This window comes from Bombus impatiens, unplaced genomic scaffold, assembly GCF_000188095.3.
Source record: "Bombus impatiens unplaced genomic scaffold, BIMP_2.2 scf_0217, whole genome shotgun sequence".
Lineage (NCBI taxonomy): Eukaryota > Metazoa > Arthropoda > Insecta > Hymenoptera > Apidae > Bombus > Bombus impatiens.
Window position 1 is genome coordinate 3,426,155 of NT_176636.1, and position 21,042 is coordinate 3,447,196.

General features: G+C 29.6%; 1 protein-coding gene across 4 annotated transcripts; it reads left to right on the top strand.

Annotated features, from left to right (window-relative positions):
- The first annotated feature begins 24 nt into the window (after nt 1-24).
- LOC100745652 (vacuolar protein sorting-associated protein 13) lies at nt 25-20,760 on the top strand. 4 transcript variants are annotated; one of them, XM_012383555.3, is made up of 60 exons: nt 25-703; nt 1,637-1,723; nt 1,812-2,009; nt 2,085-2,317; nt 2,386-2,521; nt 2,649-2,895; nt 2,963-3,197; nt 3,285-3,402; nt 3,490-3,736; nt 3,809-4,063; nt 4,140-4,239; nt 4,319-4,561; nt 4,637-4,820; nt 4,907-4,992; nt 5,055-5,187; nt 5,249-5,481; nt 5,556-5,693; nt 5,771-5,915; nt 5,991-6,208; nt 6,289-6,444; nt 6,517-6,651; nt 6,732-6,904; nt 6,984-7,285; nt 7,360-7,496; nt 7,608-7,896; nt 7,978-8,234; nt 8,311-8,433; nt 8,515-8,617; nt 8,684-8,830; nt 10,107-10,303; nt 10,374-10,511; nt 10,606-10,725; nt 10,794-10,973; nt 11,066-11,245; nt 11,334-11,495; nt 11,557-11,720; nt 11,794-11,914; nt 12,163-12,339; nt 13,092-13,316; nt 13,378-13,593; nt 13,999-14,040; nt 14,441-14,503; nt 15,240-15,443; nt 15,526-15,663; nt 15,763-15,909; nt 15,980-16,128; nt 16,194-16,305; nt 16,389-16,627; nt 16,707-16,869; nt 16,947-17,163; nt 17,238-17,413; nt 17,497-17,616; nt 17,682-17,803; nt 17,888-18,201; nt 18,276-18,397; nt 18,491-18,660; nt 18,775-18,889; nt 18,964-19,095; nt 19,188-19,352; nt 19,424-20,760. In XM_012383555.3, exons 1-60 carry the CDS (start codon nt 604-606, stop codon nt 19,469-19,471), a joined length of 9,996 nt encoding a protein of 3,331 aa, XP_012238978.1. In that variant the 5' UTR covers nt 25-603; the 3' UTR covers nt 19,472-20,760. The 4 variants fall into 4 exon arrangements, with proteins under 4 accessions (XP_012238978.1, XP_012238979.1, XP_012238981.1 ...); XM_012383556.3 differs by lacking the exon at nt 14,441-14,503 and having other exon boundaries at nt 26-703; XM_012383558.3 differs by lacking the exon at nt 12,163-12,339 and having other exon boundaries at nt 26-703.
- Nucleotides 20,761-21,042: the final 282 nt, after the last annotated feature.

Sequence of the window (21,042 nt, forward strand, 5' to 3'; positions counted from 1 at the left end):
ACGTATGTATATGTACATACATATAGTCGTATGAACTAGTTGAGTCTATCCGTGTAAGTTTGGTGTGTATATAGTCATCTAATGAAGTGACTGCAAGTAGCTAGAGAATGTGAAGGTAGAGTTGGTGTAATCACGTATTTCGTTAGAAGACATTGACAATATCACATTTTTTAACAATGTCGTCATCCAAATTACAAAAAATTTAAAGCCAATCGATAAATATAGATAAATTAAATCGTCTTCGATAAATTCGAAATATAGACAACGAGTGTGACGTGACAGTGTATTTATTTTAAACAGAGATTTCAACAGCCTGAATGATGACAATAATTAAAAACGTTTGGTGGCGGTAATTACAGCAGCCATAAGATCACACAGATTATTTTTTTCATCTGTGTGTTGTATTAGTTCTACACAACATATACGAACACCTTGAAGGTTATGCGGCAATTCTTATCGATCGATTTTACTTTCGTGCCTGACCCGCTTACTGTTTAACGTGTATCCAGAGCACGAAAATTGACCAAATAATTTATTTGTTATCGTGAACTAAAAATATTTTCTTATAGAAACCTTTTTATTTCGTAAAATAAGAATTCGAAGATGGTTTTTGAATCGATTGTTGCCGAGCTCCTGAACAAGGTGTTGGGAGAGTATATTCAAAATTTGGATTGCACGCAATTAAAACTGAGCTTATGGGGAGGTAAGCATTCACGAACAGTTACGAAAGAATTGTCTTGAAAGTTACGAGCGTTCCATGTATGTATGTTCAGTTACAAGGAGTGCCCTTCTATTTAATTGCAAAGTCCGGCGAGGCCCTAGGAAATTTTAAAAAATAAAACGCATTCGATGATAACACATGATAACACACAGTTTGATATTTCATAAATATGTACATACAGATATATTAATAGTACGTCGAAGTGAGATCAGCTTCTATTTATGTTACGATCTTTTCGACTTTATCGTTTTATTGCTTATGGTTTAGTACATGTATCAAAATTATGAATGCACATATATACATACATTAAAATTAAGAAATATGTTTTGTAACATATAAAGTTATATGTTAAGACAAAAAATAAACAATTTATATGTGTTGCTTCAATGTTGTTTTGTTTGAAAAAAAGAATATTTTCGTTACTTTTGCCATGTAGTTGTTATTTTAATTACTTAGTTTATTATTAGTTGCTTTACTATCACAGTATCTTATAGAATTTTAAATATTTAAATTCTTTTACCATTACTGTGTACATAATATTTTGTTCTTGTATATTAAATACAAGTACTATATAAATACAATAGAAAGATATTTATGTAGTGTAGTTTTGTATTTTTTCTCTTACAAAATCCTGTAAACCAAATTTTATAATTTATTTTTATTTGCATAAAAAAATTAACTAGATTCATTTATTTTTCAAGAGTTAATTATGCATACACATAAAATAAGAAAATATTTTTACAAAATTTTATTATGATATGTTACGGTACTTTTCTTTTCAATGTATATTGCAGTATTTAACTAGAAATACATATCTACCTATTATTTGTTTAGGAATAAAGATATACTTTTTATTTTTACAAAAGCAATGAAAACACGTTTATAGTTATACACGTTATAGTTTCTTCCTTTTAGGTGATGTAGTGTTAAAAGACTTATTAATAAAAGAAAGTGCATTAGATATACTGGATCTACCTATTCGATTGGAATATGGAAGATTAGGTTTGTAAATAAAATTATGTATACTTGTATAATAAATAACAAAACATAAAATTAATCTTTATAAGTTTATTTTTCTATCTTCCTTCAGGAAAACTTATATTAAAAATACCATTCAAAGATATGTGGAATGGACAAATTGATGCAATAGTTGAGGAACTATTTATACTTGTAGTACCTTCAAGTCAGGTTGCTTATGATGCAGAAAAAGAAGCAAGAATACAACTTGAAGCAAAACATGCAGAACTTGCAAGAGTTGAAAAAAAGAAACAATTAGCAGATATCAAATGTAACAATATTTCATTAAATAATTTTATGATTTTGTATCTTTTCTAGCAGTCATTATTTTATTTGTATCTTTTAGCACAAGAAAAACTAGATGATTCAATGATTGAAAAACTCATTGCCCGTATGATAAAAAATATTCACATCGAAATCAAAAAGATACATGTGAGATATGAAGATCATATCTCATACAAAGACCATCCTTTTTCAGTTGGTTTTACATTGAGTACATTTACCTTAGAAAGTTGTACAGATTCTTGGCAAACAACTGGTAACTTAAAAGATATGTATGCTATTCCACAAATTTACAAGGTATGTGGAAACCCAGTAAATAAACAGTGCTAAAGGTGTTGTTGAGAATAAAACATATTTTTTTCCAGTTATGCACACTAGATGGTTTGGCAGTGTATCTCAATACAACTCTAGAACAGTTTAGTAATACAAAATCAAATTATTTAAATTTATTTCATAATGGAATTGCAACCATAGATTATAATCCACCTGGTTATCAATACTGTAAGTAAATATAAGTTAGAATACTATATATAATACATAAACGAATATTAATACCAAATTAATTAATTTCTCATCATCTAAGTTTTATAATTAAAAACTTTTTCATAATTGTTTCTTTCTTGTTTAGTATTAGGTCCAATCAATGTCAATGCAAAGTTAAAATTAAATCCAAAGCCAGAAACAGATGGAAGTAACTATACGATTCCCAAGGTATGGTTAGACATGGAAATGCAAAAATTAAGAATAGGATTAGCAAGGAAACAATATCAAACCATCGTTCAATTAGGAGAGGGTTTAGATCAAGCTCAGAAAGCTGCACCATTTAGAAAGTATAGACCAAATTTAACATCATACAGAGGACATTATAAAGAATGGTAACAAATTATCCTGAATAGTTAGAAATAAAAAGAAGATGTTTGTATAATAAGTAATTATCCTCAGGTGGAAGTTTGCATATGTTTGTGTCTTAGAAGAAGAAGTACGTAGAAAACGTAGAAATTGGGATTGGAATCATATGAAAGAGCATCGAGATATGTGTCGCTCTTATGCTGACAGTTATCAAACAAAATTAACGACCAAAAAAGTCACACAAGAAATAGCAGATCATCTTACTCAGTGTGAAAGAAGATTGGACATTTTTAATTTAGTCATTATTAGGCAAAAGATAGAAATGGAAGTTAGTTGACAAAAACTCTTATTTCATAAAAAAAATATATATTTTTTATGATCGTTAATAAGTTGGATTTTTACTTGTATTTCATAGGTAGAGAGAATGGCTGAAAGAGAAAAAAATCTAAAAGCGAAACGCGGTTGGTTCGGTTTCTTGTGGTCCAGTACACAGACAGAGGAAACACAAGAATTGAATTCTGCAGCTGCTATAAGTAATACATTCGATTATGTACTATTTTAAAACACATAAATTAAATAATTTTCTTATTTACTCTCCTTGATTTATTTAAATATTTTAGTGCGGAAATTCGAGCAGGCAATGACACCACAAGAGAAAGAAAAGTTATATAGAGCGATTGACTATCAAGAAAATAGTGCACCAGCTCATTATCCCGAAACATATGAAATGATCGACACACGATTTCTTTTACACGAGCTACAAATTATAATTTTAGATACAGATAAAGAACATCCTTGTATTTTGGATCTTCAACTTCATAGTGTTGAGGCTGGTTTCAAATCGAGACCATCTGCTAATGCTATTTTGTGTGTTTTTTATTATAAAAATAGTTCTGATAAAAATTTGAATTAATATATAATGTTTTTTTTTTGTTATAGAGTTACAGCATCAATTAATGAGATGAAATTATTAGGAACGAAACAAGATGAACATATTCCTTCACTTTTTAATTCCCATCAGCATGGCGCAGATAATGTTTTAATATCAGTGTCGTACGAAAAGAATCCTCTCGATAAATTGTGTGGCGATCGTATGATAGTAAAATCGAAATCTGTGGATATTATTTACGATGCACAGACCGTGATAGAAATAGCTAATTTGTTTAAAGTACAAAATTCATCGACTTTGAACAAGTAAGAGTATTATATATATTATACTGTTTTTCAACAGTAGGTATTTTGACATTTAAATAATTACTTTCATGCACAGTCTTCAAGCAGCTGCTGCTGTACAATTAGAAGGTTTGAAAGAAATGTCGGCTTTAGGTTTGGAGCATGCTATTCAAAAGCATTCAGTATTAGACATACAGGTAACAATTCATTCAACAATATACATTCGTTATAATGAACAAAATTTAATATCTATAAAAATACATAAATACATAACAGGTTAATATGCAAGCTTCTCAGTTAATCATACCACATGATGGATTTTATGATAGTACAAAATCATTATTAGTTGTAAATCTTGGTAGCTTGCAAATACATTCTTTGGAAAAACCAAAGGGCGATGATAAGACAAATGTATCTGTTAAACAATTAATCAGCATGGGTAAAACTGAAGAAGATGTGTTATTGCATCTTAGAGAACATAGTTATGATAAATTTGTTTTAAAGATAGTCGATTTTCAAGTATGTATTTTCAATTTCTTATGTATCAAATGTGTAGTCATCATTATGATCACGTTTAACTATAATGTAAAATAGGTATTAGTTTCATTGCCTGGCGAAGAATGGCGCACGGTATTATCAAATGTGGATGATTCTATGACATTATTACACCCAACAACGCTTGAAATCCAATTTCACAAATGTTTAATAACGGACGATCCATTACTTCCGAAATTAAGGTTGATAGGCCAATTACCATCAGTTGTTGTTAATATAACAGGTATCATTTTGGGACAAAATTTTGTTTTAGTAAATAGTATATATTAATAATACGCAGAATATAATCTTCTCTTTTAAATTTTTTAGATATTCGTTTATTGCAAGCTCTTTCTATTGCTCAGAGCATACCGCAGCCAAAAGAGGAACCAACAGATCTCCAGAAGTCATATATGGTATATTTTGTATTATACATCGATTATTAGATGTTCTATTCTGATTAAAAAATATTTTTTAGAGTAAATCTGTTTCACAATTATCTTTGCTGAAAGATATAACTACTACCATTGCTGAGAAGAAGAAAGAAGAAGATTCTACTGTAACTTCAGTTAAACAAACGATTGATATGGAAATGAAATTTGAAATGAAAGGTAACAAATGAAGTTTTATAAGTAATTAGATTTTAATCAAAAATTATATTATTTATTATAGAATTTGCAATACAAGTTTCATCCCAAAAGGGTAATGAAATAATACCATTTGTGAAGTTCGAGGTACTACAGTTAGAAGCAGAGATGTTACAAAGGACTTATGATCAAGAGATATTATTAAGATTAGGTGGAGTTCAAGTCAAGCAACATTACAATCAAAGAGAAATATTTATGATAACCACTCCAATGTTATCAGGTAGACATGAATATTTGATAACAGTACAGTATATAAATGTAAGTAAATAGATTTATATTATTAAATAAATTATTCACAGGATATAATTTAACTCTTTTATATTTATTTTTAGGTAAATAAGCGATCTCCTGAATTTAAGACGAAATACGGATCTGTTCTTCAATTATTAAAATTAGAATTTACAACATTGGATGTTTTATTACATCAAGAAGCTCTTATAAATCTTCTTCAATTTATATCATATGTGCAGGTAATTTATAGTAGCAACAAATTTTGCGTATATGAGTAATAAAGCGCAAATTATATTGTCTCATATTTAAATTGTAGGATCAAATGAATGTCATAGCAACTAGTAAACTTGAAAAAGAGCCTCGCATACGTCCACGACCTTCTCATTTGGTTTCCATTCAAGAAGAAACTTCTACATTTTTAAGAGAACAAATTCAAAAGCAAAAATTTAGGTCAACGGCACGTAAGTACACTTCTATTATATGTTTTTATACTTTAAAGTTGAAGTTATAAATTATAATTATACATATATGTTTAGGACGGAGAAGAACAATGATGGAGCACGTAGATCTAAAAGTCCAAGCAAAAGTTGGGACTATTTGTATGAAGATAACTAGTGATTGTAGAGAAATTTCTGCATTTTATATCGACGGTATCACTGCCGGATTTATAATGAAAGCTTCCTATTCTCAAGCAAATGTTAATTTATCTTCTATTAGCATTAAAGATCTTAACGAAGCGTCAGGTTACAAGGATGTAAGTCTTTATTTTTTTATTAAATCAATTAAATGTTAATTTATTGTAATAATATAATTAATTACTGTTTTGATATATAGATTGTATCAGTGACAGAAGATACTGAATCCTTGCAAATCCAAGCTATAATGTATAATATTGAGTCGTCAGACATTGATAAAAATAATATGTCTATCACAGTTGTTATGGGCTGTTATCGTATCGTCTTTTTGAATATGTTTGTTACTAGTATAATGGTAAAAAAATCTTATATAATAGTGAAAATATCTTAATAAATAGATGGCATTAAAGAATATTTCATCTTTTAGAGTTTTTTAAACAATTTTCAAACGGCACAACAAGCCATAAGGGATGCATCAGCAGCAGCTGCAGAAGCCGCGAAGACAAATATTAAAGACGTTAAAGAAAGTGCGGCACGTATTGGCCTTGCAGTAAAAATTAAAGTATATAGAAAAATGTGTAGAAAAATAATTCGATTTTTTGTTTACTAAATCATTTACGTTATGACGAAATTGTTATCTAGGCTCCAGTTATATATGTACCAATGCATTCGAAAAGTGATCATTGTTTAACACTAGATATGGGTAACCTTACTATATGTAATGTTTTTAAGAAGTTAGAAGTTACAAATGATGCTGGAGATTGTCCTATTGTCGATGAAATGAGAATCGAGCTACAAAATTTAAAGTTGTCCCGGTAATAATTATTTACAGAATTTAGTAACATTTACTAATTTTGATAATCGCAATTATTTAATGTATTATTTTTACAATAGCGTAAGACTAAATATGGAGAAGTTCGCGATTGAAAACGAAATATTGCTGTTAGAACCAGTCAGTTTTACATTACTCATTAAACGTAATTTATCTACTGCCTGGTTTACATCTATACCTGATATTGACATGTCGGGTAGACTAAATAAAATTAATATATTAATAAGTAAAGAGGATTATGCAACTACATTGAAAGTATTAGAAAAAAATTTAGGTGAAACAGTTGAAGATACAAAGCTCACGGCAAGTGTTAGTCAATCCGAAAAGAAACTCGAAGTAGAAGTTTTACAACATCGACAAAGTGGTAAGAATATATAATTTGCTTTATTTACAATAAAGTAAAGAAATTATGAACTAATTATGTCTTTATCTGAGCAGATAGGTTTGTAAGAGCTACTGCAGAAGATGCAGAAGATCCAAACTCGCAAGAGCAAGTACATACACACACGTCCATTAAATTTGAGTTTGTTATGGACAGTCTTATGATTACTTTATTTACAGGAGGTTCAAAAATGGTAATTTCAATGAAATATATATATACATACAACCGGAAAATTTTTATTTTGTAGATAGTGGGATAGTAAGTTGATAACAACATATGTATAAATTATTCAAATTAATTACAGCTGCAATCACAAAGTTCTCTGCTTCATCTACCGGAGAATGGATTAGCGAAATTTTGTTTAACCCATTTCGCGTTAAAAGGTCGAATATTTGCCGATGGATTAATGGCAACTTCAATTCTTCTTATGAACTGTACTTTGGACGACATACGTCAAAATAGGCAAGGTTCTCTTACAAGAATCATGGAAAGAACTACGGCAGTGCCTTCTATGGATGATATAGAAAAAGAATCCAAACCTGTTCGCAGTATGTTAGATATGACCATTAGACAAAGTTCAAATGACATGTTTGGTGAGTTGAACAATATTTTTTAATTAATATAGAATATGTCCTTATTGCCATTAAAAAATTTTTAATTGAGTTTGTTTTCAGTTGATATTCGAGTCTTTTCATTTAGTATTATTGTGTCACTTGACTATTTAATGAAAGTGAAAGATTTTTTCACTACTGATGAACCATCGACAAATAAAACAGTGCAACCAAAGAATTATAACGAATCAGCAGTTAAAAAGAAACAAACTGTATCACCAACTAAAAAAATGTTTACGGTTAATGTACATATTGAGAAACCCGATATTATTTTGTTAGAGGACATGGATGACATAAATTCCAATTGTATCATATTAAATGTAATATCTACTTGACGTATTTTTATTGGTGTATATGATATATATTGTTTCTTTCATATGTGTAACATTTTTTCAGACTGAATTACTGTTGAAAGTACGTATAATGGATGAACATCAAGTAATAGCAGGCACCATAAAAGATTTATCAATTCTAGCTGGTATATATAATACCGCGAAGAGAAGTGATTGGATATATCAGGTAAAGATTCTTATAAAAATGTTCACTTATGATTCATATTATTCCTACATGTGAAACTACTAAAATGTTAATTTTATAAAGGTGCTAAGACCATGCAGTGTAAGTGTAGCAGGTTCTACACCAGAAGGAAAAGGACTTCACATTGATATTTGTTGCACAGACATTCACTTATCAGTTTCGCCAGGTGATTCAATAAATTATTGGTAATTAATGTCGAAATTGAATCACTAATCAAATTTGCTATTTATAGGTGTCATAGAAATATTGAATAAAGTAGTTCATACTGCTACAAAGACACAAGAGCAAGATCAGGAAGTTATTATTACTGAGCGAAATTACGAAGGATTATGGGTTGTCACTCCATTTGAAGAAAATGATTTTTGGTTTTTAAAAACAGGTTCTTAAAAACATATATAATATATATATATATATGTCGGAGATGAAAGGACATCGAAGCCTCCCCTTTGGAACTTCGGGAAAATCCCTTAACACCGTAATCTAGACTCTATCATAGGTGTAATTAAACAATTGTCGTCTTTCGATCCGATTGTATTTGTTCGAGATTTGTGATAATGAGCCTGGGCTCGAGGCGACAGTTAGTCGCCGAACGTAGCCGCAGTTACGGGATGAACACTTTGTCTAACAAAGGTATGAAGTAATTCTATAACTCTCCTTGAAAGAAATATTTGTGGCGGCACGCGACAGTAAACATTCCAACGGTTTCTGTCCCGTGGCTCGCGGATCCTATTCTTCGGATATGATGGTTACCAGATGCCGACGCGTCTCCACAGTACGTGATCAGCTAGCCCGAGGGCCGTTATCTAAGATCTAGTTACCTAAAGTCCTTCAAACAGACAAACAGTCTTTGTCCCAACTACGGGAAGATAGGAGAGACCTATTTTTCAACGAACGGCGTCTCCCACCAACAATTTTCCCTCGAGGGCGGGTAGCATCTTTTTCTAACCACCGATATGGAGATTGACCAATTAGCAGCAACGTCAATTTCCCTTACTTTCTGAACGAAGGCTATCCTCGTCGAATCCGATGATCTCGTGTCTTTAGACACACCCCATATAGTTTTCCTCTGTGGCATCATCGGGATGAAAACTCATTCCTTCTTGCGACCCCATCGACGAATAGAGTAACACTTTACGATCAGCGAATATTACGCGTCCGACTTAGATTTTGTGAGCACGTTCATCTCTNTCGGCGAATCAGATGATCTCGTGTCTTTAGACACACCCCATATAGTTTTCCTCTGTGGCATCATCGGGACGGAAATTCATTCTTGCGATCTCGTCGACGAAAGGAGTAACCCCTTACGACCAGTGAATGTTGCGCGTCCGACTTGGGTTTTGTAAGCACGTTCATCTGTCATCCCGTCGACCGCGGCTTCGTTATTGAACCTAGGATCATTGTCATCAGTTTCTCGAGTATCTAATTACCGCGGTTACTTGTCCGGTTCTATGATAACCGTATTTGCACTAGTCACAATATTGCATAACGACAACGTGTAGTCCAAACGAAGATTCGTTTCACGTCCCTAACCCTAATTCTAATGTAAACCCGACATATATATATATTTATTTATTTATTTGTTTATATTTAATGTACACTTAAGTTCTTATTATTTAACGCGATTTGCTTCTATATGTTTTCTATTCTTTCTTTAGAAGTAGGAGTAGAGGCCATAGAAGATATTGTATATTCTGATGATGAAGATACTACAGTTTATAAGCCAGAATTAGCAATAATCTCTGCACCAACAATTTTACTCACATTAGAAGCAGGCATTGGTAATAAAACATTGCCAATGCTTCTACTTCATATTGGCTTTGAAAGTAACATTAGTGATTGGAGTACAAAAACTGTAAGATATAGTGGTATAACTTTAATGAAGATTTTTTTGCACTATTTGTTTAAAATTCAAATACTTTTAGATGAACATGGAGTGTACAATGTCGGTAATTATGGCATATTATAATAGCTGTCTAGCATTGTGGGAACCATTAATTGAACCAATAGAGAGGATCAGAAATGAAAAGCGGGTTTCTACACCTTGGGAACTAAAAGTTAAAGTAATGTATTTAAATTTTTTTAAATGGAAATGTTACATTTCTTAGAACTTATTTCATTGTTTTTATGTGTCTTTTTATTCATTTTGTATGTTAGATTCAATTTAATGATGTATCACCGGATTCTAGAGGCGCAAGTGCGGCCAGTCCTACATCAGATAGTGAAACAGAAGAATTACATCAGATTCCCAAAATGTCTATTGATATAATATCAACTGTAAGTTAGTAAACATTGATTTTTTTAGTGTATATTTCACGTAAAATCTTTATGACATTTTGCAATAGGAAAATTTGGAAATAACTGTGACTAAAACATGTCTCGATGTATTACAACAACTTGGTAATGCATTTTCATCTGCCATGGAAGCTAGCGGGAAAGGAGCGGCTAAAAGTGTAGCACCATATGTTCTTAAGAATGAAACTGGCTTAGCGATAGTTTTAGATTTGGAGCGCAGTCACTTCAAGGTTTATTGTCGTTGAATCTTTTATGTTCTTTTAATTATAAATATAATACTATGAACTATGTATATAAAATAAATATACATATCTTTTTTTAGGTTTTTAATGATGGATCCAAACTTACAAGTAATAACGCAGATTCGTATATGGAGGTAATTCTAGAATCTGGTGCGTCAGTACAGTTAGCTCCGAGGACAACAAAAACTGAGATACCACTGCTTGATCAATTGAAAATTGAAACAATCAAAGAAAAAGACGATGATAAGTTTATTATTTCGGTAATACTTTTAAAGTGTATAAATTTATGAGTTTATTGCATATAACTAAAATAATATCTAGTTAGTTAATATATAATATTTTTTAAAGTTTAAAGAAATTAATAGAACTTTGGCTGTACCTGTGTTAAGAGCTGATAAAAGATTCTTTTCACTGAAATATCGAAAGGATGGTTCTGAAGAATGGGGTATTGTTTCTGATGTTATAGTAGATGAAGGAAGTACTATTGTTACTCTTAGAAGTATTCTACAGGTAAATTGCATAAGTTCTTATTCCTAAGCTTTAGTAATAATTGCAAGTAATAATTTTTTAGGTACACAATCATTTTAGTCAACCAATATCTGTATATTATATGACTAAACGTGGAAATGAAGTTGAATGCGTGGGAACTGTTGCTCCAGATAGTAAATTAAATCTTCCACTAGACACTGTATATACACCAACAAATGTTTATGGGCTATTTTTCAGTGTTGAAGGGTACTTTATACTTTTATATAAATTTTGTATTTCTTACGCCCTTCTATAATACTTATTTAATTTTCCTGTTTAGATATATGGTTTCGCTAGAACAATTTATTTGGAAAGATTTACAAAAAACAGTTAGTATGACAAAGCTGTTAAAATGCGAGGCTCGAGTGAGGCAAGAAGCTGTAGAACCATTTTACATAAAGGTAACAAAATGAAACGCGTTTATTTATGTACACACTTAGAAAATTTTTATATTTGATTTCTATCTTTCAAAATTTCACACTGTGTAGTACGTGTAATACTATTATTCACGACGTTTCGATTATGTTTGATAGTCATATAATGAAACAGTACGTTTGATTTATTTTTATTTTCATATGCTGTAATCAAACAAAATTTCGTTAAAAAAGTTACACTACATGCTTTTATAAGCAGCAGTTTTTACTTTTAGATGTTTTTCATGATGATTGTGGTTGGTAGTATTTTATATAATAACAACACTATTGGCTTATTATTGAATGCTATTAACTGGCGATCCGTATTCTGTCGTTTCATTGATTGCGTCAAGCGTCTTTGCTTGAAAACTTTACCCTCAGAGCACAAAAAATATCTGGAAGCACCTATACAGGTACTACCGTCTTTTTCTAAACTAGTTTGAGAATCAGTTGCTACATAGTATACGTTGGGTATCAGCCAAATAAATATCTTTACTGCCGCTATTAGATAGTTAATAATTTTAATGTGGATGTATACCTGTAACAAATAATATTGTAGGATAAGTATAGTTATTATACTGATTATCGATAGAGAATCCCTATATGTTTGATTGAAAATGGTTATTGGCATGGTTTCTGTTATAATTGTTAATTGTGTCATATTAATAATATAATTACAACAAAACAAAAACAGAGAAATATGAACAAATTATTTTTATATTGAATTTAATTCTTTTTATTAAATTCAACAATTTTCAGTCATTAAATTATGAGAACAGATCTTTTATTTTATAGGACTTTTCTTTGTTTAATTTTCTTTGTAGGCACTGTTTTATTTTTTATTTCAATGCATTTCAGTAACAAGTTTTTACAATGTATTATGGTTAATTTTTTAATTTATTTATATTATGCTTAAAATGTTCGAATAGTTGTTGAAAATTTATGTTGGTATTCAGTATAATGTGTTCATTGCACGTTTTTTTTATGTTTTATTGGTAATATAAGACGGAGTGTATTGTTACTGTTATGCTTTAAACATTGAAAGTGTCTTTTATTACTTAGACAATAGTAGAGAGAATACTAGAATAACATAGTAGAGAAAAAATAATTCCAATATTTTAAAACAGAATTTATATATTTTGAGAATGTATTATAATACTTACAGGTTGTTGGTGAAATGGAACAAGTTTATTTTGAGACTACTAGTCGACATACTATAGCAAGTACAATCTATAATGTTCATTTATACCCAGCTGTATATTTGAAGAATTTTTTGCCTATCGATATTATTGTATGTTTACCTGGAAATGTGCAAGAAAAACTTTTAGAAGCTGGCACATCTTATCAGATTCCTACAATTGACCCAGGAAAGTCTTATATAATCATAAAAGTAAGTAAATCATATTTTTATACATTGTGACTCATATAACTTACTTAATTATATGTTACAGTTACCAAACTATTTAGAAAAAGATTGGTCATGTAGAGGTGAGATACTTGCGAATCCACCAGAATTTTCTGTATGGTCTTTTGAATCTTTTGATAGTGCACAAAAAGTTATAATGGATTTGGGAATGCATACATCATACAAACATGGTTCTATCATTATGGCTTTATATTGTCCATTTTGGATGTTAAATAAAACAGGCTTGATGTTGTCTTATCGGGTAAGTATCATGAAATTTATTCTAAACAATTAATTAAGTGACAATAATTTTATTTTCTGCTTCATGTAAATCTCGCTTATTATTTTTCCTTTAATAATTCTTTTTCCTTTTAATAAAAAAAGAAAAAAATTCTCCATTAAATAAAATACCATTAAGTATAAATACAAAAATTTTATTTATAATTTTATAGTATTGTAATAAAGTACTCTAATATATTAAACAATAATATGAATTTCTTTTTAGTAGTTGTATTAGGTATGTAATTAATCTCTATGCAATGCTTGAGTTATGATATTTTTGTGCCATATGTAAGTGCTATGCCACATTACGCATGCTGGAAGTAGTATTATGTTGCAAACTATTAATTTTCTATAACTATATCTTATTCAATACATTATTTTACAGAAATCAAGTAAGGGTGGCAAAGAACACTCAAGTCCAATCAAGGTAGTGATTTCATGTTACAGTATTTTTCATGCTTTGGACATAATGTTAATTAAATAATTCTTATAATATATTAATGGCTGCTATATTTTTCGGTGTGCAAAATTTATTTTAAAAGATCCTAGAGTATTCTCAATAAGTGCATCGTTAAATACAGCATACAAGTCTTTTAATTCTTTTTTCTGTTCAAGTCAAGTATATTTATTTAATGTAATAAAGCAGCAGCATGTCGCAGAATGTTGGAATAGCTTTTCAATATTAAACTTTTATTGTGACTTATATCAGTTGTAATGGTCATGGGTCGAATCATAAATATTAAAAGTAATCTTACAAAATTTTTGAAAAAATTAATTTCGTCATTGACAATTTCGCGAATTCTAATACATAGAAAGGTATCTTTCAGAATTTGGTTTGTGTGAAACCTCATCAATCACGTACAGAATACAAGAGGAAGAAAGCACGTTTGGTGATATATTGATTTCATTTTATATTGGTGATGGTTTAATCTTATAAACTGTAGAATAGACTTTTCATACTATCTAATATATTTAACTAACTACTTGTGTCCATATATTAATGTCTTACATGTTTGTACACATTATTATCAGCGCTTTTTTACTAACTATAATTTACTAACTAATATTAATGACATTTACATACATATACTCTTTCAAAATTAACAAAAAAGTGTACTAAGCTTCATTCATACTCAGCTTGTTTATTAGTTGGCATATTGTGGTACTATCATAATCTTGCAACATTACACATTTTTCCTAGCTATGAGTAAGGTGTTCCTGCTTATATACTCGTATATGTATTATTATGGCACGTACAAGGCATGATTGCTATGAGATTAAACACATAGATATAGTAATAATGCAACAATGTTGTGATAATGAAATAGTAATAATTTAATGCGACATTAATACAAGGAGTTTTTGTAAAATTTTTATGAAACCTTTAAATACAAAAAGAATTCATAACATACAAAAATTTATAAATTCAAGCTTTGTTTATTGAGATGTATAATTAAAATTATAAAAGAAAGCTAGCTGGTGTTGGTGAATGTAATGTAACATTGTATAAATATGTTCAAAAATGCAATTAATTGCATTTTTTGTGCACAGTTAAATTGTGTGCAGTCAAATTATTGAAACACAATTAACATTAGCACAAAAATTTATACATATAAATATTTTCAGAGTGGAGAAGATTATCTAAATGTGCTTTATCATCCAGAGAATTTCAAGGGACCAATATTGTTCTCATTTCGCTCCAAAGTATTCTTTGGTAAAAAGAAAGCAATGATCAGGGTCGAGAATGGTGAATGGTCAGATAAATTTCCAATAGATGTTGCAGGAAGTGAGGGAGTAGTCATTTGTAAATATAATGGCCAAATATATCAAGTTAGTAGTATTTTTCCTTATTTATAGTTCCATTATTTAATCACCATATTCTTATATCAGCAATATTTCTTATGAATTACAGATTGGAGTTCACAATCAATTGACTTATAATTCTTTGACAAAACAAATTACATTTACTCCATATTATGTACTGATAAATAACTCTGATTATCTCATTGAATGCCAAGAAGGTAATAGGCCAGCTGATCCTATGATCAAGGTAATAGTTATTTATAAAAGGAAGAATTATAATATATAATGTATATTATTAATTTTAATGTATCTAAATAAAAATATTTATTATTTCATTTACTTATAGGTACCTGCCAGAGAATGTGCAGCTTATTGGCCTCGTTCTGATCATGAACAGAAAACTCTAAGTGCTAGAATCGCAGGTAACCCTGAAAAAACTGCACCATTTATTTACACAGAGAACCATACGACTTTGTTAAAATTAAATAATAAGGTTTGTTCTGTTTTTATTTCTCTCCGAATGTAATGTAATTTATGTTTCTATAATTCCTTTTATTTAACAGTATGGAGGAATTAATGTAGATATACAAATAAGCGAAGGTGGAGTTTACATTTCTTTATCTGCATACACTCATGGAAATGCCCCAGCTTTAATTATTAATCACACTCCACATACAATCAATTTCTGGGAAAAAGGTTCACTAAATGTCAGGTACGAACATTAATGCAGAAGTTAATATTATTATTAATGTTATTATATTGTAAATTACTTTATAGATCTGTACAGTCATACAATAGAATGTTTTACACTTGGGAAAATCCTGCAGGTCCGCGGAAATTAGTTTGGGAAGACAACAATAAAAAAGAAATTGAAGAAACTCTTCGAAAAGTAAATATTCAATATTTAATAAAAATCATTAAAAATTAAAATTTTATTTATATTAAAAAGACATTAAAAATTTTATTTTTTAGGACACTTTAGGAGGTTTTCAATTGCCAGATCTAGAAGAAGAAGTATACTATGTATCATTTTTGGATGGTACACAACGAGTGCTTCTATTTACAACAAATATGAAAGTTGCAGAAGATTGTGAACTAGCAGGTGATTTTGAACCTATAGAACAGGAAATAACAATAAGTATTCACGGAGTTGGCTTCTCACTTGTTAACAACATCATGAGAACTGAATTGTTATATTTGTGTATAGCTAGGTACGTTCTTACACATATTAATTTTCATTATTTCCACAATTATCACAGTTTTCACATATTGGCAAATTTTATAATTTAGTTCTGGAATTATGTGGGAAACGCGCAAATCTGTTAACCATCGTTGGCGCAATCTTGATACAAGAGAGGTAATAGTTATAGAAGAAGGCTATCAAAAATATATACGTGAATTACAAATGGACAAAAGTCCAGTACAAAAAGTAATACTTGAACCAAAATTAGAGGTAATGTAAATGAAATTAATAATTTCATAATTTTTCATTCAACTTTCAATTTAATCACTAATTAATTTTAATTTTAGGTTGATTATTTAAATATGGAAATGTTAAAACCACATCGTCGTTGTCTACGACGCACTTTTCAAACTGGTTTATGGTTGCAATACCGTACTTCAGTGCATCAAGTGCAGTTACATGCAAAGATCAACAGACTGCAAATTGATAATCAACTTACAGACTGTGTTTTCCCAGTTATATTAGCTCCAGTCCCGCCACCAAAGAGTGTTACAGCAAGCACAGGTAAGTTTTTATATTAAAGATTAAAATAAGTGTTACATATGTGATTATATGTTTCTCAAATTATTTTTTAATAGTTATGAAACCATTCGCTGAACTTAGTATGGTTAAACGACTACTTGAACATAGTAATGTACAACAATTTCGGTACTTTAAGGTTCTTATACAAGAGTTTCATGTGAAAGTAGATATTGTATTTATTAACGCGATCGTGGGACTGTTTGAAGCAAATGAAATGAACGATGCAGAAGAAGTGAGTTCTATCTACTTTATATGCATAAAATATACAAATACTATACTATAATACTATAATAATTATTTTATTGTATACTTTAGAGTAAATTATTTAAATTGGACATGAAACTCGTTGATGAACCTCTGATGTATCACGTTAGTTTGATTACTACAGCCGAACAGAAGAATTTCTTTGATCTACTTCACTTTTCTCCCTTGAAGGTATGTTTCTTTACACTTCAAATTAATCATAACCATATTTCTATAAGTGACATCATCTTTTCCAGATTCATATAAGTTTCTCAATGAGCGGTAGTGGTAGCGGGCCATCTGCACTACCTCAAGTATTAAATGTATTGTTACAAGGAATAGGTGTTACGTTAACTGACATTAATGATATTGTCTTCAAGTAAACCTTCTCACCAATCAATTTTAAATTAAGTTACTAGGAAATAAATCATATGGGAATAATACATCTCAATTTTCTTTGCAGATTAGCATATTTCGAAAGAGAGTACATTTTTATGACCAATAAACAGCTTATTTCCGAAGCAACAACGCATTATGTAGGACAAGCAATTAAACAAGTTTACGTTCTTGTTCTGGGACTCGATGTAATAGGCAATCCGTATGGCCTAGTGGTAGGTACTATGAAGGGCATTGAAGATTTGTTTTATGAACCTTTCCAAGGTGCCATACAAGGGCCCGGAGAATTTGCAGAAGGTTTGCTTCTTGGTATGAGGAGTATGTTAGGTCACACTGTTGGAGGAATGGCTGGAGCTGTTTCTAAAATTACTGGAGCTATGGGTGTGTTTGGTTTCTGTATTATCAAATTAATTATTCTATATATTTTTCCAATTTCATTTTTGTTTTTATTATAGGTAAAGGTATAGCTGCCTTAACGTTTGACAAAGACTATCAGAGAAAACGACAAGAACAGCTTAACAAACAGCCAGCCAACTTGCAAGAAGGTCTTGCTCGTAGTGGAAAAGGTTTGATAATGGTAAGTGAAAATAAGGAATAAAAATTAATACAACTTTTATTGATAAATAGACAAAAACGAAAAGAGATGAATAATGATATATATGGCTTTTAGGGTGTTGTTGATGGTGTAACTGGTGTTGTGATGAAGCCCATATCGGGTGCCAAAGAAGAAGGTGTGGAAGGATTCTTTAAAGGATTTGGGAAAGGCATGGTTGGTCTTGTTACTCGACCAACTGCTGGAGTTATAGATTTCGCTAGTGGTTCATTTGGAGCAGTGAAACGGTAAAAAAGATAAACTGTGTCTATCAATCTAAATATCAATCTAAATATCAATCTAATTATCAAATATACTAAAAGGATAATTTAAATTATTTCATTATTCATTAATTATTTCAGAGCAACTGAGTTGAATGAAGAAGTAAAGAAAGTAAGACCATCTAGATTTTTACAACTAGACTGCTTGGTTAGACCATATGTCAGAGATGAAGCTGAGGGACATAAAATCTTATGTGTAAATATATAAGTATATATATATATAATCTTATGTAATATTTTGTAATATTTATGAATACTCTTCTTTTGCAGGAATTAGAAAAAGGAAAATATGCGAATACTGATATCTATTTTTATCACATGTACATTAACAAAGATGTATTATTGCTTACTGATAAGAGAATAGCATACTTAGAGCATAGTGATTTATTTGGTGGATGGCGGGTCAGTACATTTTATAAATATCCTATTTTCGTAAAGTGAGCAATAAATTAGTTTTGGATAAAGTAGACATTCTATTGTTTTCAATAATATAGGTGCATTGGACCCACGCGTGGCAAGAGATGAGCGAACAACCGAAAATAGTTGATAAGGGAGTACAGATATTTATCAAAGATTCCAGTAAGAAGAAGAAATTAGGATTATTTGGTAGTACAGATCAATCAAAAATAATTTTAATACCTGATTATAATATTAGACAGGTAAGTTGTCTAATTTAATATTAATATCTTTTTCATATTTAAAAAAAATAAATTTTTTGCAATTTTCACAGCTTCTATGCGATAAAATGCAACAACAAATTAATCAATACGAGTTGTAATACCAGAAAATCAAAATAGATAATACACGCAAATATAATTTAACATTTGAATATAGTTAACTGAATTGATAGCGTCTGGCTATCATCTAGCATCATAAATTTCTATTCGCTTTCGAAGCTGAATTTCATAAATTCTATATATACACATATGTATATTATAATACAGTTTTCTACAAATATTATTCATAAGACTGATACTTGATCAGAATCAACAAAAAGTAAAGAAGAATCAGTATGTATGTATAGTTTTATATTTATTACGCTTTGAATATTCTGGGTTTAAATTTATTATATTTTATACGATTTAACACTGTTTTTATCACAAAACGTGTTTCTAAACGCCAGTTTCTAATTCCATAAATTGTTATAATGTTAGTAAAAGCCACAAGATGCTTTTAATGCTTTTAATTAATCTATATAACCTTATCGACACGTTTTTTGATATTATACAAAATAATTATTATAGTCTTTATTATCGTTAAAAGTTCTTAATCACATTATCGTGTTATAATTTCGCTTCAAGGTATATTATGGTATGTAAAACAAAGTTGAAATACGCATGGAAATAGTTGAAAACCTAAACAAATATTTTTTATCTTATTAATTTGAAACATAATGTTTTTATAAGGTACAAGATATATTTTAAGCTCATACTTAAATACCTGATTAATTTTATGTAAAAAGTTATATATGCAAAAATCAATATAGAGACATGTCATAGTTTTATAGCACTTTAAAAAAAATAACTTGAATATTGATGCTTTATGTCTTAAGATATTTCTTGTTAATGTAATATACTTGATATTCTAAAAAATCGCCATCATATGACAATATAATATTTATTATCGCTTAATAATAAGTTTAATAATTATTTACTATATACACATACACGTATAAACAAAAATTCAAACGCACATCCTATGTTCAGTAACTTCTGTACCTGTATAACTATGTTGTTATTATATATATATAGACATACAGGATGTTTCTAAAGCCGCCGCATAATTTTCTAAAATATATACAAAAATATATTTCCGTTTTTAAAATGTATATTCTTAAAATTTTATATGCACGTAGAAGTCAACTACTTTTCATATAAAACATTAATGTTTATATCATTTTTTATTTGAATTATACTTCGTATGAAACTATTACTCGTTTAATCAATTATATGTTTAAATTCAAATCATTACATATTCTTAGAAACACTCTGTATGTTCATGGATAGTGCATAGCTTTTATTACAAGATTGTTCAGTTAAATGCATAGTGGAAGAAAATGAAAAAAAAGAAAAAGAAATCCAAAGTCAGTACACCATACCTTTTACAGCTTATGATAGTTATAAGATATGTATATGTTACTGTATAATTATGACTAAGTTTAACGTGATCTAATTAGATTATGTTATTGTTAAAGAAAGATATATCTGTATTGTTATATATTACTTGTATAAACAAACTGTATTCACAGGAAAATTAAAATAACTTTTGCTTTCTATTCTTTCCTTGTATCTTGATCACTACTACCAATGTTCAGTGTGCGTGATAAGTGTATGTGTATCTGTATATTTA

Bases quoted from the DNA above. Each gene is read 5' to 3' on its own strand.
- LOC100745652 (XM_012383555.3), top strand. From the start codon at position 604: ATGGTTTTTGAATCGATTGTTGCCGAGCTCCTGAACAAGGTGTTGGGA. The intron at 8,618-8,683 runs GTGATTCAATAA...TGCTATTTATAG, and splicing joins TCACTTATCAGTTTCGCCAG to GTGTCATAGAAATATTGAAT. The intron at 10,726-10,793 runs GTAAGTTAGTAA...ATTTTGCAATAG, and splicing joins CTATTGATATAATATCAACT to GAAAATTTGGAAATAACTGT.